The sequence below is a fragment of the Molothrus aeneus genome, chromosome 27, assembly GCF_037042795.1.
Source record: "Molothrus aeneus isolate 106 chromosome 27, BPBGC_Maene_1.0, whole genome shotgun sequence".
In the NCBI taxonomy this organism is placed as follows: Eukaryota; Metazoa; Chordata; class Aves; order Passeriformes; family Icteridae; genus Molothrus; species Molothrus aeneus.
Window position 1 is genome coordinate 1,511,743 of NC_089672.1, and position 18,226 is coordinate 1,529,968.

The window sequence follows — 18,226 nt, forward strand, 5'->3', positions numbered from 1 at the left end:
CCACCAGGCCCTCCCTTCATCCAGTCCATCCTCCCACATTTCCCGTGTCTCCCTGCAGAGATGTCACCAAGCTGAAGTCAGTCCTGGTGCCACTGCCCAAACGCCCCACAAGGATATGGAGGGGGAGGCTTTGGTGTCCCAAACTCCCTTTCCTCCCACAAGGGAGTGACAGCAGACAAGAGGGAACTCAGGAGAACCTCAGAGCCCCTCAAACCCAGCCAGGGCTTCCTGCTCATCCAGACTTGTCAGGGTTGAAGTGACCTCTGGGGATCATCCAGCCCAGGCCCTGGTGGATTTGAGATCTGGGGGTGCAGGTGTGGGGTGCTCTGATCCCCAGCCAGCTCCAGATACTGTCAGTGATCATCCACAGGGAAACTGAGGCACAGAGCCCCAGAGCCTCCCAAAAGAGCCAAGCCAAGCCCCACAGACATTCCTGCCTGAAACAGAGCACCCACAGCATCCAAGCAAACTAGACTGTGTTGTATTTACACTCATGGACAGGGAGGGAGAACAGGGAAAGGGGCAGTGCTGGAGAAGCAGGTGGCTGTGGGCTTTCCCAAGGGATCCATGGGAGCTGCTGCACTTCCTGGGGCTGGTGGCTGCAATTCCTGCATCCCCCGAGGGTGAGGGATCATCCTCAGCCAAAAGCTCCGTGGCAAACCCAGCCTGGCCACGCACCAGCTCCAGCTCCCCAGGTGTGTGCAGGGGTGCAGCCACTTGCGTGCTCCAGACATGATGTCAATGTTATCCAGAAGGAAAAACCTGAGGAAAAGGCTGGTGAGAGGCAGCCTCACTCCTCTCAGTGCTGGAGGGGGGGTTTGCAGCAGTTTGGGAGGTTCAGATGCTGCTGGCACAGAGCACACACTGCTTTGGCTGGAGCAGACTGCAGAAACCAAACACTCAGAGGGATCCCCCCCACCAGCACCTGGGCAGAACTGCCACAAGCAGGGCAGGAAAACAGCCCTTGGGAGGAAGGAACTGCTGTGATCTCCCCCAGCTGGGCCCTGCAGCTCTGCTGACACCAAGGGAAAGCTTCCAAAGCGTGGGATGGCCAGCAGAGTGGGACAGAGGCTGCTGCTCATCCCCCGGGACACAGACGGGTTTCTCTGCTTGAGAACCAGAGCCCCATGGCCACAGCCCCGCTCCTGGTGTTCCCAGGAATCCCCTGGGCATGGAAGAGGCTGTGGCTGTGCCCCAGGAGCCCCTGCCTGCCTTGTGCTGCATCCCTGAGCCCCAGGTCCTCCCAACAGAGCCCTCCAGGTGCTCCTTCTGGAGTGGTACTGAGTGGCATTTGGTTTTTCCTACACCTCCCTTCCTGTGTGAGTGTCTGCATCCCCAGAGCCTTCCAAGTGGCTTTTGGGGTGCTTGAGGCCTCTGAGCATGTTCACTGTACCCCAAAGTTCTCCTTCTGCCTTCCCTTGCACCCCAGAGCCCTCCCTGGGCCTTCCAGCACCTCAGGGAATTCTGAGTCTCTCACTGAGCCCAGAGCCCTCCAAGCACCTCTCCCTGCTCCCTGGGTCTCTCCATGGGTGTTTCTGAGCCCCCACCTGGACTTCTGGGCACCCTGGGACCCTCCTTGTGACTTTCCCTGTGCCCTAGTTCCCTCTGTCTGGCTTGCAGAGCATCTCCTGGGGACCTGGCCCGGCCTCTCAGCCCACAGGCAGGGAGGAGGCAGAGGAGAGCAGCTGGGTGGGCTCCCCAAGCTCTCCCCAATACCAGCATGGCCCACATGGGAGGAGGGGACCCCACTGTCACCTGGATGCAGGGACAAGTCCAGAAGCAGAGGTGTGGGGACCTGAGCTTTGTGCACAACCCTGATGAGAGCGACTCGTGTAAGGCAGAAGGCAGGGAGAGAGAGAGAAGGAAGAAGAGAAAGGGGAGAGGAAAGAGGGGAGAGAGGAGAGCAGGCACAGGCAGCACTGAGGGACACACACCTTGCTGGGAAAGCAGCCGGGGTTATCCAGGGGTGCTGGAGCAGGAGGCTGGAGCAGGGGTGTCCCTGGCTCCCTCCCTGTGGAGAGAGGCACACGACAGCGAGCAGAACCTTCTGGAAGGTCCTGCCCTGCCCACGTCACTTCAAGCCACAAAATATCTTCCCTGTGCCAGCATCACTGCTCAGCCCCCTTGGTGCTTCTCCAACAGCGGCAACAGAGGGTGGGGAGAGGGGTCTGGGGTGCTGGAACTACAGAATCAACTTCTCTGCATCGGGCAGCAAACACCTCCCGGGGAGCAGACGGCAGCCGGGCTGCCAGGATCCCCCAGCTCCCGGGGCTACAGGAGAGGGAACAGAGCCCAGGCTGCTCGGGGACTGCTGCCACAAGCCCTGGGTGGTTTGCAGGACTCGGAGCTGCCGGGAGGGGAAAGGCTGAGCCCGGCTGAGCCCAGCAGAGCCCGGCTGCTCCCACCGTGCAGTGCCCGGCAAGAGGCGAGTGCGAGGTCTTAGAGCCAGAGCAGCGGGACAGGACGGTCCCTTTTCCTTTGGGAAGCTGGTTGAGAACACATCAGCTGAGCTGTGGCTGTTGGACAGGCAGGGAGGGAGAGGAGAACACCAACTGACTGCCAGAGGCGCGAGGAGGCCCCGTGTCCAGGTGCCGGTTTGTGTGCGCTGCCGGAGCCACCCTCGCACCGCCGCAGGGGCTGGGAGGAGGAGGAGGAGGAGGAAGGCTGGGAGGAAGGGGAGGAGCACCAGGCAGCCTGGCTGCAGTTCGAGCTGCTCGGACCCCTTCACAACTTCTGGATCTTCTCGGCGATAACGATGGGGTTTTCCTTGCGGATCTTCTCGGCAGCTTCTGCCTTGTAGTCGTAGGGGCAGGCGTGCATGTCAGAGTACCGGTGAATGGCACAGAACAGGTTCCCGCAGCGGCAGTCGAAGCCTGAGGGGAGGAAGAGCAGGGACAAAGCCACATCAGACCCCATCCAGCTGGGCAGGAAGGCAGCAGGGCCTGGCTCCTTCCTGCCAGGCCAGGAAATGCCACCAATGCAGAGAAAGAGGGCCAAGGGAGGGGGGCCTGCACAGGCCAAAGGGACTCTTCATTTGGGGGAGACCATGGGTGGCTCTTGGCTTTGCTCTGGCTCAGGAGCTCTGTGTGCTCCGGGCAGCCCCAGCTGTCACATGGTGGGAAAGGCTCCCAGAGCAGCTGCTGTCCACATTCCCAGGGGACAAGGGACGTGCCAGGCACTGCAGAGTGCCAGATTGCTAATCCAGACCAGGCTCCCCAGGCAGCCCGAGCTGGAGCTGAGCCCTCCGAGCCAGTCCAGCTCCCCAGGGTCACACAGCAGCAGCTGGGCTGACCAGCAGCAAGCAGCAGAGCTGTCACCACCTTAGGATCACCCCCTTATGTTTGAGCTATTAAGGCTTCAAAATTCTTACTTCAGTCACTTCACTCAGGAACAATGCTCAGAGTGCTACCATTAACACAGCACACTGGGAAAGCAAGGCAGGGAGCAAGCAGGGGATGTGCTGCAGGACAGCAGGGAATCCTGCTCTGTCCCTTCATGTTTTTCCAACTACAGGCTGTAAAGCCCACAAACACCTTGTTCCAAGGTGCCAGTTTACCCCTGGTAGAGAAAACTCATTTTATCCTAATGCCCTGAATTCACAGGAGTTCTAAGTTGAATCCTAAAGAAGAGAATTTCTCATAGTTTAAAGGAAACCCTCATCCAGGAAAACAATCCTCTCTGCAACGTGAAGGCTGGGCACAGAGCACCCAGCCCAGATCCAGGTTTATAAACCTACCCCTATTCCAGGACAGTGCCCATGGATTTCCAGGCAAACTCAGGTTCAAACTGTCAGTCTAGACTTGGCCAAAGCCTCTTATATCCATGAAAACAGTCAGTCCCTGGCTGCTGGATGCCCCAAGCAGGCTACAGGAGCAAGTGCTCTGCCAGAACAACATGACCTGCACAGCTCCAGAGTTAACTTTCTTCCAGAGAAGCATTAAATGCCAGAGATAATTTAGGGGAATGATGTTTTTATTAACAAACCACAGCCAAATTAATTGCTTCACTTTCCAGAAGCTGTTTTCCCATTGATAGCAGTGCCCTGACACCATCCCAGCACTTCTCCCTCCAGCTTTACAGCCTGCATGCTGAGAGCCATCCTGCTCTCAGGAAGCTAACAGTGGAAATCAGGCAGCATTAACAAATGGGATGAGTCTTGGAGAGAGATTTTCCATTTGGGTCTAGCTCAGTTCATGTCACTGTTACGAAAGCTTTACCACAACCTGACCGGGAGCAGATTCTGATCCACAGTGAGCTCTGCCTTCCTCTACAGCAGCTTCTGCCAAGAAGCAGGAACAACCAAGAGGTGCTGCTGCATCCAACCCTGCTCCCAAGGGCTGCCAGGACCCTGGCAGTGAGTGGGATGTTCCCCAGGATGCTGCCTCAGCCAGTGCTGTTGCAGGTCGGAGCTCCCCTCCCTCCTCTCCTGCAGCACCACGGCCCCAGGATGGATTTGGGGGGAACCTCCAGCCTCTGACCCTCCAAACCCAGCAGCACCACAGCACTGTGCTCACAGGGCTCTCACTCTGGGCTGCTTAGGGCACAGGGAAGCTTTCCCAGAGCCAGGCACTTACCAGTCAGCCCAATCTTCTTCCGGCAGGTGAAGCAGCGATTCTTCTTCGGTTTCGGTTTTTCCGAAGCCGTCTTGCCCTCAGCCGTGTTCTGGGATATCTCAAGCAGGGTACCTGAAACAGAGGCAAGAGTTTTGCTGCCCTTCTTGATAAACCAAACATTCATTTTACCACAGGAGCTGCTTGAGGCTCTGATGACTCTCTGTGTGCACTCTGCCCTGGCTGACATACCACAAACTGGGAGATTTGCCTTGTTCCACTGAGATCTCCACCTCACAGCTTCCTCTCTGTTTCAAATGCCTTAAATCCAAAGCTGAAGTGGCCACTGGACAGTGACTGGATAGTCACTACAGCTCAGCTGCTGTACAGCAACACAGCTGTCAGCTGAGCCCACAGTTAATCTTTGCAGGGAGAAAAAAAATTAACCCCTTGTAAGTACTAGTAATTATTTTTGCTGACTCTTATGTAAGTGTTCCCCAAATGTAGGTCTTAGAATGCTTTACACAGATATCCATCACTGCCTCTAATCTACCAAAGGGAAAACTGAGCTCTCAAAGCCAGATTGTTAAAGGTCATTGATGCTTAGCAGGATTTCCTCCAGTACCTAAGCAGGTTAGAGAAGTCAACAGGAGGGAGGAGCTCCAACTGCTCCTTGGAGCACCTGTGGTGCAGGCTGCTCTGAGGAGACAAAACAGAGACAGCTTTGTGGGGCTTACCCTAAACAGCCTCCTAAAAATTACCCAGGCAGATGAAAGGGGCAGGCTCTCCCAAACCTCTTTTTAACAGCCTCTCACCTGCCTGTTGTAAATTGCCTCCTGGGCTTGCAGGCAAGCAGAGATAACCTACCCACAATGCCCAGCCATGTGTGGTGACTAGAGCCTGGCTTTTTAGCAACCAACAGCTCCTGGGTTTTTTTAGCTTTCAATGCAAGCAAGCTGTCAGCTGAGCAAAGGAGGGTGTCTGCATGCAGATCACCTGCCTATGGCATCAGCTGGAGGATGTGCCACACTGGGCAATGACTCTGCTGCTCCTCCATCACGTCAGGGCACTCCCTGTGTAACACCCCCCGAGGGACACGCTCCCCCATCACAGGGGGTGACAACAACAGGCCTCCACTACCCCCAGGCAGTGTCACAAAGGAGTCACCTCTCTCCAAGGCTCGGATGGATCTGCCTCCCTTCCTCCCCCTCGGGAGCTGGCAGGGGAGTGCCGGCAGCAGCAGCCGCGTCAGGCTGTGGGACGCTCCGGGCTCGCTGCCATTCGCTGGGAGAGGCGTCATGGAAGATTATCCTCCTGCCAGCCACTCCAGGGCTGGCAGCCACTCAGCCCTCAGCCCACAGAGCAATCTCTATCAGCCTGCCCTCGAGCACAGCATTTGCTCTCCTCCCTGTCACCAAAACAAGTCTCCTCCTCAGCTCTCAGGTGTGTCTTTACTGCCAGGAGGGGACACACCCCGGGGTCAGCAGCTGTCCCTGCTGCTCCAATGGACTCCTGAGCCTCAGTGTCACTCAGATCTGTGCAAAGGACAAACCAACCACCCTACCTGATGAGGAAGAAGCCGATGAGGCTTCATCTGTCTTGCTGAATTCCTCTGTCTCGTTGCTGGTTTCCTCTCTGGATATGCTCATGGCCGTCATCTGATGGGTCACAGGAGTCTGAGCGCTGGGAGCATGTGCAGCAGACAAACAAAAAGAGAAAACACAAGTATTTTCATTTGATAGACAGTTATGTGGGAGAGACCTTCAGCCCATAAAGTTTATTTCCTTATATTCAAAAGTAGGTCAGGAGCACAGCAGGTCAATTCCCCTTGAGATCGGGGATCAAAGTTCTTTATAGACATAAATGGAATGAATCTATGATGATCTCAGCTTCCTTTTGCACCCAATTATATCTCAAAGACAAGGCAAGAGCCTATCCAAACAAGTCCAGGAGCAGGAAAACACAGTTATGAGTCAGGGCTGTAATGTGATGGTAGAGCTCAGTGCAGCTCTGTCCTCCTCCCCATCAAACAGTTCCAAGGTCTCTAATCCTGCTGTCACAGCTTCCAGACTGGGTCATCAGCAGGTGCTTTCACTTAGAATCACACCACATTCTGAGCTGATGATCCTCGTGATCCATCCAAGTCCAACTCTTGGCCCTGTGCAGGAAAACCCCAAAAATCCCAATACTTGTGACTGAGCAGAAATTGAACAGTTGAACAGAGCCAGGGACAGACAAGGTACACTGGCTGCAGGAGAACCAAGATGTCACTTAATTTACTTCCAACCCTCTGATACCTCACTCTACTCAGCAGCAGCAGCAGATTGAGGGACATTTCAATCTTCCACACAAAGTCTGACCCAGCCTGTTCACAGACATACAAAGGATGACAGCCTGTCCCTTGTGTCCCAGAGCTGGATTTAAGCAGGGTTTAGATCCCCTCCCCTCCAGACTCTGCCCCTACCTGGCTTTTGCATCCTCAGGTGTGGAGTCTCCCTCCGCGCGCTGTCCCGCGATGGCCTCGGGAGCCATGGGGCTGCTGCTAGGACCACTGGGTGCTGTGAGACAAGAGCAGGCTTGGTCAAATCTCTGGGAAGTATCAGCAAGTTCCTCAGGTGCTGGACAGTCAAGGAGAAAGCAGAACGAGCACTTCCAGCAGGCCTTACACTCCTGTTCCCTACTGGAGCTGGGAGGGCACACCCCTGTTGGGATCACTCCCATACCCCTGTTCCTACACTCTCCAAATTTGTGCAGGGGACACCAGAGCTGTCTGGATCTTGAACCCAATGGCACTTTGTAACTTCTCCAAGGTGTAAGAACCAGATCATCATCTGCTGAAAGGAAAAAGCTTCAACAGACACATATGGGTTTGTATCAGCTGAGGATCTAAGCTGGGGTCTTAGGAAGAGCCTTTGTCAGGAAAAGTCATGTTCCTGAGCATATTTTGTGTGGGTGACTCAAGGGAAGCCATGATGAATTCCATGACCCCCAGGAATAAACTGTGGAAGAACTCTCAGAGGCATTTCTCACTCTGTACACATGGCATCTGCACAAACCCCCAGCAAAAGAGATCCCTGCTCACGTTTCAGAGAGCATCCTTCCCCTGCTCCCATCCCAAGTGCAGGAAACAAAACTTGTAAGTCATGGCTTTTAGATATCATACTGTTAAGATAAGAATATTATAAAAATAGGCCAAATAAAATTTCATTGTGGGGCTTTGTCATGGTTCCCAGCAGTCAGCACCTAATCAGGGAGCAGGAAATAGCTGAAAGCTGGGATCACCATTATCACATGTGAAATTCTACAGTTTACTGGAAGGTGCTGGCTGGGATGGGCCTTCACAAACTGGTGGGACTGGGAAGAAAGCAAGTGTCCCTCCTGACAAGGAACAGAAGTGCTTGAGGGCTTGGGTCCTTGATTTAGAGCCTTGGGCATCCATAAAAAAGGAAGTATGATTTTTCTAGGAGGGGGTAAATCTGCTGGTGGCCAGGCACCAGCACCATGCTGAACACAGATTGTATCCAAACACCCATTTAAGACAGATTTCCAGGAAAAAATCCTCTACCTGGAGGGCTTATCCGGTCACTGCTCTGCTGCCTCTGCAGGAACTCCTTGTAGCACACGGAGCACATGCCGTTGGTCCGGGGGCTGCCGTAGAAGCCGCAGCCCGTGGTACACAGCAGAGGCACCTGCGTCTGGTTCGTCTCCTGAGCCATCCTCGCCCCTCCGAGGCACCGAGCTGCAGCCAGCAATCAGAAATAAACAGCTGTGAGGGCCTGAGCACCCGGGCATTGTGTGCTGCAGCTGATCAGGAAGGAGCACAAAGGATCCCAAGAGAGCCTGGTTCCTGCACGTGCACAACCACACCAGGCCCCCAGATCCTCGAGCAACTCAGGGCTCCTAAAATCCATGTCCTGGGGCCCTAAGTCATCCACAGCTGCCCAGAGCCAGACTGCAAAGCCAACAGGAACTGGCTCCCAGCTCTCCCTGCTGCACCACGAGGCTCCCTAAACTCCCGGTGACACACGAGCACGTCAGACCCCAACAATCCGCTCTGCACCGGTACCAAATGTGCCCCCACAGCACCATCGATGCCCCCCCCGTGAACACCCACACCTCACACGCCCAGTGCAGGCCCAGTCAGTCACATTTTGGTTTTCATTTCGAGCCTGGTTTAGTTTTTTAATTCTCAGGAAGATGACGCAAGCGATGCAGAAAGAACCCACTGACGCTCTGCTCTGACATACGTGGGTAAGGGGAACATTAGCATGGTTAGGCTGGAAATAAGGATAAGGTTTTCTTTCCAGCAGTAAGATGTGATTCCAGAACACCTTCCCAGGGAAAACAGCTGACACACTGAAACCTAATTTTAAATTTAATCTTAATAATTTCTCTCTGGATCACATGCAGTTACCTCCAGCCCCAGGAACCAGCCCCTTCCAGCCACACACGGTGTAGCATTTACAGGGCCAAACCCACCACAGTGCTCCAAATGAGAACCATGAGGCACAAACAAAAACCACACACAATTCCAATGTGTGTGGACAACGTGGCTGCAGCCAGTCCAACTCTGACACAGAACAAGGGGAGAGGATGTGCGCAGGACCATGGTGGGTGCGGGTGGCTCCAGCTCGGGCACAAAGCCACGCCGTTGGTACCAGGAGCTCCCAGCAGTGCTGCCTTTGTGGGGTTCATGAAGTACCCACGACCTCCCAGCCAGCCCTGCCGCTTCCCTTCCTGCTCCTACAAAACTTGCTTCACCGAGGGAATAAACAAGACAAACACGAAACCATTACCCTGCCAGGAGCGCTCCCGTGGGACGGAACCGGATCACCTCTGGTTTATCCCTCCTCGTCCCCAGCTGGGGGATGCGGGTTTCGGCTCCGCACCCGGGGGTCCCCCGCAGAGCTCAGACCAGCGCTCCCATGGCTACACCGGGACCCTCCCGGCCCGAACCGGCCTCTCCTCGGGCACTCGCAGCCAGGGCAGCTCCGGCAGCCGCGGATCCCTCGGGGGTCCCGGCTGGCGCCCGCTGCCACACGGACAAACCTTGGGGAGCTGCTGTCGATCGAGTCCCTGCGAAGAGAAGGGGCCGCGGGCTCAGCCCTCCCCGAGCGCCGCACGGCCCAGCCGGCCGGACGGGCCGAGCCGCGGCCCCCGCCGTGCCCGGGCGGCCCGAGGCTGCCGGGACCCCTCCCGTCCGGCGGGGGAGAGACCCCTGCCCGCTCGCCCCCTCCCGCGGCCGGCCCCGGCCCGCCGCCCCCGCCCGCCGCGGCCGGGCCCCGCTCCCCGCTCCCGGCCCGCGGCGCTAATCGAGGCCGAGGCTCCGCGGCCTGCGCGGAGCGGGAGCCCCGGGCCGGGCCCCGCTGGCCGGGCCCCACTCACCGGCGGCGGAGGAGGGCGGGCGGCCCCGGGCCGGGCCGGGCCGGCCCCGGGAGGCTCAGGCGGGCGGCGGGCAGGGAGCGCTGCCGGGAAACATGGCGGGCGCGGGCCCCGAGCGCCTCCCCCGGGGAGGGCCCGGGACGGGGGGGACGGGACGGGGGGGACGCGAGGCCTGGGACGGGGCCGGGGGTGTCGGTGCGAGCCGGGGCGAGGGCAGGGGGCTGCGACAGCCCTCGGGGACACGGGCGGCGTGCAGGGCAGGGGCTGGGGTGTGGGTGTGTCAGCAAAGCGGAGCGGGCTGTGACCCCCGCAGCTGTGGGAACAGGAGTGTCGGTGGGCTATGGGAATAGCAGAGCGGGCTGTGACCCCCGGCTGTGGGAACAGGAGTGTCGGTGGGCTATGGAATAGCGGGGAGTGCTGTGACCCCCGGCTGTGGGAACAGGAGTGTCGGTGGGCTCCGGGAATAGCGGGGAGTGCTGTGACCCCCGGCTGTGGGAACAGGAGTGTCGGTGGGCTATGGGAATAGCAGAGCGGGCTGTGACCCCCGCAGCTGTGGGAACAGGAGTGTCGGTGGGCTATGGAATAGCGGGGAGTGCTGTGACCCCCGGCTGTGGGAACAGGAGTGTCGGTGGGCTATGGGAATAGCGGGGATTGTTGTGACCCCCGGCTGTGGGAACAGGAGTGTCGGTGGGCTATGGGAATAGCGGGGAGCACTGTGAGCCCTCCCTGCCTGGCCATAGGGGCATAGGGCAGGGGCTGGGATATAGGTGTGCTTCAGCAATGGAGGCGAGGGCTGGGACCCTCTGGTTACAGGGATTGCGGTGTACGTGTGCCCTGACTGTAGGAGAGGGAGCTCTGACCCCCTTGGCTGTAGGGCCAGGGTTATAGATGTGCCCTGTCTATAGCTGAGGGCCTGAGAACCTCACGTGGGTGTGTGGGGTGGGACACAGCCCGCTCCCCTGCAGAGAGAGGGGTCACAACCACACCCAGGCTGTAGGAAGGGGGGTGAGACCCTTGTCCCTCGAGTTATAGGGGCTGGGACACAGATTTGCATGGCTGTAGAGGCTGGGACACTGCGGGGGCTCCAGCTGCAGGGCAGGGGACTGGGGTAACTGGGACATAGCTGTAACTGCTGGGGAAGAGCCTGGACAGCGCTCTGCTCACACCCCATCCACAGGGGAGGGATGCCAGCTCTGCCCCAGCGGCAGGAGAGGGGCTGGGACCCCCAGCTCTGGGGTTTGGGGCCGTACACCATCCATAGGATGGGTGGGATGCTCCAGCTGCAAGGGATTCCCAGCTACAAACTGTTCCTGCATCTCTTCAGCACGCACTGGGGGATGTGGGGGTTTATTCAGTCAAAGCTTTGCTCAGGTGGCCCAGCTGGCCAGGGGCCCGAGTTCCTTCTGAGCCCGTGTGCCCAGCCCTGCGTGCAGGACTCCCCTCCGAGCCCGTGTGTCCGTGCTGGGCTCCAGGACTCTCCTCCAAACCCTTCCCGGGGGTCCAGCCCTCCCCACTGCCATTGCCATGGGGGCAGACCCCGCAGGAGAAAACGCCCGCTCCCAGCTCGGCTGGGGAACACCGAGCAGCAAAACCCCCGGGAAGCCACTGCCAGGGAGTCTCCCCAGCACCTCCCTGCCCTACAAAGAGCTGTGCCCTGAGCTCCGGCGGGGTTCGGCCCGGGTTCGGTTTGAAGAGAGGCGCGGGCCGGGCTCCGCTCTGGGGGTGCCGTAGGGAGCCTTTGGGGCAGCGCAGAGCAACCTGCGGGGACAGGCTGGGACATTGCCAGTGACAGCACCCCGGGCCGGGAGCGCGGCCACAAGGTGGCACCTGGAACCCACGGACGTGGGCACGGGTGCCCAGAGAGGGTGAGGGCCCAGAGGGTGGGTGTACAGGTACCTACAGAGGGTGAGGGTACTGAGGGTGGTGTACAGGTACCCACAGAGGGTGAGGGCACAGGTACCCAGGGAGGGTGAGGGCACAGAGGGTGGTGTACATGTACCCAGAGAGGATGGGTGCACAGGTACCCACAGAGGGTGAGTGAACAGGGACAGTGGGTGTGGGTACCTGGGGAAGGTGGGTACACAGGTACACAGGAATGGCGAGGACACAGCTACCCAGGGACAGTGGATGCACACGTACCCACAAATGGTGGGCACACAGCTACCCGTGAATGGTGGGTGCACAGTACCCAGTGAGGGTGAGGGCACAGAGGGTGGGTGCACAGGGACGGTGGGTGTGAGTACCCAGGGAAGGTAGGTACACAGGTACCCAGGGATGCAGAGTGCATAGGTACTCACAGATGGTGAGCACACAGGTACCCAGGGACAGTGGGAAGGTATCCAGGGATGGTGGGTGCACAGGTACCCACAGACAGTGGGCACACAGGTATTCAGAGATGGTGGGTGGACAAGCACCTGAGGAGGGTGAATTCACAGGCAACCTTGAACGGTGGGTGCACAGGTACCCAGGGATGGTGAGGACACAGGTACCCAGTGACAGTGGGTGCACAGGTACCCACAAATGGTGGGCACACAGGTAGCCAGAGATGGTGGGTGCACAGGTACCCAAGGAATCTGCATTCACAGGCAACCTTGAACGGTGGGTGCACAGGTACCCAGGGATGGTGAGGACAGAGATACCCAGCAACAGTGGGTGCACAGGTACTCAGTGACAGTGGGTGCACAGGTACCTGGGGAGGGTGAAAGCACAGATACCTGGCATGGTGAGTGCACAGATACCCACAGAAGGTGGGCACACAGGTTCTCCTAGAGGTGGGCACACAGCTCCATGGGGATGATGAACACACAGGTACCCTGGGAAGGTGTGAGCAGGAGTTACCAGGGAAGATGTGTGCACAGGTAACCGGGGAGTGTGGGCATAGAGGTGCCCATGGAAGTGAGGGCACAGGTAACTCACACACCTGCAGCCTCCCAGGCATCCCTCACTCACTGCCAGCCCTGCAGAGGGGGTCCCTGGACCCTGCTTTGTTAGTGAGGGTCACTCAGCCAACAAGGCTCCCTTGGCTAATGAGGTCCCTTGGCTCTTGCAGACTGGGATGGGGCTGCCAGAGCAGGGCAGGCTGGGCAGTGTGATATTAATACACATTTTCCCGTGATGTTCTGGCACAATTTTCAGAGCCAAAGCTGGAGGGAGCTCCTGGCCGACACAGCCTGGGTTTGTTTCTCTCCCTCTTCACTCTCCCCTCACCCCCAGATCCAGCGGTCCCCCCACCCCTGTGGCTCCCAGAGCACCAGGACGTGTTGCTGGAGCATCGTGTCCATCTGTCCTTGAGCCATGGGAGAGGAGAGGGGAGCTGCCCCCATCCCTGCCGGCATCAGCCCTGTCTCTCCACAGCATCTTCTCCGCCTGGCTTATCTAATGGCTGTGGCACGGCCTTTAAATGTCACCCACTAAAGAGAGCACGACGGCGTCCGGGAAGGGAGGGGAGGCTGGGTGAGACAGGATGGGAAAAACAGGAGCAAAACAGTATCGATTTCCAGCCAATTATCACTGTTATCAAAGCAGAGCAATTAAAGGATGAGGCCACATCGCCAATACCCGGCTGCCCCTCCGAGGCGAGGCGCGGGCTCAGCGGCTCTGTCGAACACACACAAGCACACAAACACATCCGAGCGCCCCGTTCCCTCTGTGCGTGTGTGTCCGTGCGTGCTCGGGGCACACGCGTGTGCACACACACACACACACACGCACACAGAGGGGTCCTGAGCTCCGCCGCGTCTGCTGAGCTTGTTTTCCCGGTGGAGTTAATCTCCCCAGCCCGCTTCACCGCCTCGATCTCCGCGCAGCCAGGATGTGCCTCCCTCCATCTGGCTCTGCCTGAGCCCAGAGAGGGTGGGGGGCGCTGGGGACGGCTGGCAGAGCGCTGCCCTGGGCCCTCGCCCGGCGAGGGGCTGGATCTGAGGGAACTTAGCGCATTTCTCCTCCTCAGGTCGTCTAAAATGTTCTCTCTCCGTGTGCCCATCCCTCCTCCTCCCTCCTCCTTCCCGCTGCCCCCAAGTGCAGGGCCTGGCTCCGACCCTGCTGCGCCCCAGGGCTCTCCCAGGCTGCCAGCTGGGCACTCGCCCTGCGATGGTTTTGGCTTTTTACGCTCTTGCAGGATGGATGTTGGAGCCACACAGCTCCCAGTCACACCATCCCTGTCCTCGGTTTGTTCAGCTGCAGCACAGGAGACTGAGCGGAGGCTCCTGGGGGCTGCAGCTCCTGCCCAGGGCAGGCACAGGGGCAGGGGCTGAGCTCTGCTCTGGGACAGGGACAGGAGCCCAGCAAGGGCTGGAGCTGGGCCAGGCCTTGGCATGGAGATCAGGGCAAGGTTCTTCCCCCCAAGGCTGCTGGGCACTGCCCAGGCTCCCCAGGGAATGGTGCCAAGGCTGCCAGAGCTCCAGGAGCTCCCAGGGCTGCTCAGGGTGGGGTTCTTGGGGTGGCTGTGCAGGCACAGGGGCTGCACTGGATGACTCTTGTTAGTCTTTTCTCACTCAGGATATTCCAGGATTTTATGATTCTGTGATTCCATCACTGGTGGGTAGTGTTTGGGAGCACCAAAGATGCCAGCAAGGACCAGACCTCTGGCTCAAAATGCAGCCCAGAGCAGTGATGGGGGTCATACGTGGAGGATACACTGTGTCACAGCACAGTGACCCAGTGGCCCTGGCACAGAGTGCCCAAAGCAGCTGGGGCTGCCCCTGCATCCCTGGCAGTGCCCAAGGCCAGGCTGGACAGGGCTGGGAGCAGCCTGGCACAGTGGGAGGTGTCCCTGCCATGGCAGGAGTGGCACTGGGTGGGCTTTAAGGTCCCTCCCAAGCCAAGCCAGTCTGGGGTTATACAAACACCCTCAGGGAACAGCCTGAGACATGGTTCCAGCACTGGGAGGGTCAAACCCCCACAGCCAGGGGCAATCCCTGGTTGGGCAGACCCCAAAGCCTCCCCCTCCCAGCCTGGCAGCCTTGGACCCAAGGGCTGCACTACCCACATCCAGTGGCACAGCTTGAGAGCAGCATCTCCAGCAGCCATCCCAGGAGATGCTTCTCAAGCATCTGGGGAGGAAGGGAAGCTGAGCTCTGGTACTATTGCCTGGGAGGGAGCTTATATGGAAAACCACAGAGGCTGACAACAGCAGAAACCCTTGTTTGGCCTTGGCCACACTTCTCAGCAGCTCAGGAGCCCCATGCTGGCTCTCACCACTGAGAATTGCTGCTTGCCTGGGGAATGAGCAGGACCTGAGCCCTGACACCCTGCCTGCTGCCTGGTCCCCCCCACTGCCCTGTCCCCTGGCTGCTGGCTGTGCACAGCTAACACATTAACCTAGTGCTGCGCCCGCCCCCGGCCCCGCGCTCCCTGCCTGTGTGACACACATCTGGGCCAGCACAGAGGTGCAGGGGGGCATCAAATCCTTTTAAAAGGCTCAGTGGGTTAGAAACCCCCTTGCAATTACCACCTTCTCCTTGTCTGGTGCACACAAAGGACCCTCCGGGGTGCTGGGCATGTTCCTGACAAACCCAACAGAGCCGCGGGAGCCGGGAGGAAGGGACAGACGCAGGAGCCTTTTCAGACTCTGCTATTTGGTTGCAAACTGCTTAATTTCCTGAACAAAACGATATTTTTGTTGTTGTTGTTGTTTTGATGGAAAGGACAGCACTTTTTTGGCATGGTACAGTCCCAGGGCTATTCATCCGTCACCACAGCAACGAGCTCCATCAATGGCCATCCGAGATTGCGGATGATTAGAGACAACATGTAAAAGGTGGAAGACGCTGGGCACCTCGAAAACCTCGTCTTCCCAAATGACTTGAATTATCCTCATTATTTCTCCCCGGCCAATTCTCTCCCCAGTCCGCAGGAGACGTCGCTGTTATATAAACACGGGAAGAGCCAAGTTATAAGAGCAGGGGGATGAGAAGGGAATGGTCCCTTCTGATAGGGACTGACCTGGAAAGCTCATGACATGGAGGATGAAACCCTCTGAGATGCTCAGGGCATCCTTCTGTGCCTGGAAGTGGGGAGGAGTGGGGCCACGCTGCTGTCAGGGCACTGGGGACCATGGCTGAGCCTCGGGGTGGGGTGAGCACAATTTCTGCTTTTCCCAGTCCTGAAACTCTTCCCTGAACTGTGCCAGCCCATTCCAGGGACACAGTGAAGAGCTTCTTGTTGGTTTGCACCTCAAGGACCCAGCCCATCACCACCACCAGTTTTTGGGGTAAACCAGAGAGAAAGAGGACACTGGAGCCTGGAGAAGGTGTGACATGTCCCAGTGGAGGGACTTCCCGTGGTGACAGTGTCCTGAAACATGGCAGCCCTGAAACTTTAATGCCCACCTGCAATATTCATGGTGCTTCCGACAGCAGCAAGGTGGGAATTGTGCAGAGCAGCCTGAATATTTCATGGGGGGCTCTGCACTGGGATTTTGGGATGGTTTCCTGCACTGCCACCACAGCCCCACCCTGCCATGGAGTCTGAGCCATCCGGTGTGGAGGAAGAGTGATGGCACCCTGATCTGCAGCCAGAGAGTCCCTCAGAAATAATCAATGCATGTTTTGGCCCTGCCCAGAGTGGGAGGAGAGGTCATGTCCTTTTGGGCATCTCTCTGCTCTGGGGGGGATCAGGAGACCCCGGGTCTGCAGGGTGACCTCCCAAACTGGCTTTGGTGGATGTCCCTCACTCTGAGTCCCACAGCACCACAGAGGGGCCCCAAGAGCCCACCCTGGGCTGGGATGTCCTGGTGTCACTGCAAGGGACAGCTGTCCCCAGTCCTGTCCTCTCTGGCTGCTGCAGGGTTGTTTCCTTGCTAGAGGCCCTTGTCCCAGGGCCATTAGAGGCATGGGAGGTGACAGTCACACGGGTGGCTGGGATCCAGGTCAGCTCTCCATTGGGACATCCCCTCTGTGAGCCAGGTGCTCACAGCCAGCCTTACACAGGATCCTGACCCAAACTGACCCAGCCCACGATGGCAAAAGGTCCCCAGAGCAGTGACACCAGTGAGGGGGGAGGTGATGGTGACAACATCAGGGGACAGCAGCTCCTCCCCATCCTCTGCAGCCCCCTTGGCTGCAGCCCTTCCTGAGCACTCCCTGCCTGGGGGGCTGCTGGGGGGTGGCTGCCTCTGAAGGGAGCCCCAAGGGCAGCAGAGCCCACCATGGCAGGGACAGGGCTCAAGCACCCTCCTGGTGCCAGCAGAGCCACCAGCTCTGCAGAGCCCATCATGGTGCATGTCCCCTCCTCACTCCGTGCCTCAGTTTCCCCTCTGTATCCTGGGGATGAGCCCTCTGTCTAGGGCATTTTCCAGGACCTCAGGCGAGAGAATGGGGTATCAGGTATAGGAATGTGCCCTCTGTTGATGGAGTCACCAAACTCTCCTTTGTCCCCTCAAAAAAGGAAATAAGCCCAGAAGTTTCTCTCCTCTATTAGGTGAAAAGGCATCTCACAGGACCTGGGGGACTTCACCTCAAACTTAAGGATAGCCAATTGCACGGGAGCCAAAAAGTCCTGTTTGGGCAATTTAGAAAAAGAGGAGAACAAAGAAACTAATGGCTTTTGTGAGGTGTTTTACCAGGAGCAAGAACCTCTTGCACCTGGATCAGTTTTTTCCTGCAAAGAGTTTGTTATTTTGCCTTTTATTGAACCTTTTTGTTTCCAACACTACCACAGAAGCCATCCTGCTGATTTTATGCCTTCTAAGGTAGCTGAGCTATCTTGGGGGAGAAATAGATCTCAAAGAGCTTATGAGACCTGGCTCGAGGAGGGTCCTGACTCCATCCAGGGACAGACCCCAGCCCTGGAAAGGGTGGCCAGGGGCACAAGTGCCCATCCTTCTCTTCATCGATGGAGCAGCACAAGGAGGCAGAGTGTGGGTGCTTCCCCTGAGCCCAGCACCAGGCAGGATCAGCTTTGCTTCCCTTCTGGAAGGATGTTGGGGCTTCTCCTTGGAGCAGGGGATTGGGGACTGCTGTCACCACCCCTGCATGGCTCCTGGGGTACAGGGACATGAGGGACAGCTCTGGCCCAGTGTGGGAAGGTGGCTGTCCTTGGGGCAGTGCCTGGTCCTGGAGAGTGAACCCTGTACTGTTTTGACTTCCTTTTCTGTTAGAGCCACCCTTGCTGTCCCCCAGTGCCACATGTGAGGTGCTGGCACCTCTGCTCTGGGGCATTCAGGGCTCCATGTGCTGACTCCTGGCTTGGGCTCTTCCCCTCCTTCAGTCCCCACCATGTTCCCAGTGCCCCTGCTTAGAGAGCACCCCCTGGCCAGGAATGCCCCCCAAATCCCACCTGCCCCCAGCTCCCCA

At 58.2% G+C, this 18,226-nt stretch overlaps 1 protein-coding gene across 1 annotated transcript; it reads right to left on the reverse strand.

Annotated features, from left to right (window-relative positions):
- Positions 1-459: 459 nt before the first annotated feature.
- On the reverse strand, positions 460-10,049 carry LOC136566846 (AN1-type zinc finger protein 5-like). Its single transcript, XM_066566168.1, has 7 exons — positions 9,936-10,049; positions 9,347-9,626; positions 8,116-8,289; positions 7,015-7,108; positions 6,115-6,233; positions 4,575-4,685; positions 460-2,873 (listed from the first exon to the last, which is right to left on the reverse strand). The coding sequence occupies exons 3-7, from the start codon at positions 8,264-8,266 to the stop codon at positions 2,725-2,727; spliced, it is 624 nt and encodes a 207-aa protein (XP_066422265.1). The 5' UTR covers positions 8,267-8,289; positions 9,347-9,626; positions 9,936-10,049; the 3' UTR covers positions 460-2,724.
- Positions 10,050-18,226: the final 8,177 nt, after the last annotated feature.

What these genes read in the sequence shown, in the direction of transcription:
- LOC136566846 (XM_066566168.1), bottom strand. Translation starts at nt 8,266, where the DNA reads ATGGCTCAGGAGACGAACCAGACGCAGGTGCCTCTGCTGTGTACCACG. An exon ending in TGACCGGATAAGCCCTCCAG is followed by an intron (nt 7,109 to 8,115) that starts GTAGAGGATTTT and finishes CTTGTCTCACAG; the next exon opens with CACCCAGTGGTCCTAGCAGC. An exon ending in GAAGAAGATTGGGCTGACTG is followed by an intron (nt 2,874 to 4,574) that starts GTAAGTGCCTGG and finishes TCCTCCCCTCAG; the next exon opens with GCTTCGACTGCCGCTGCGGG.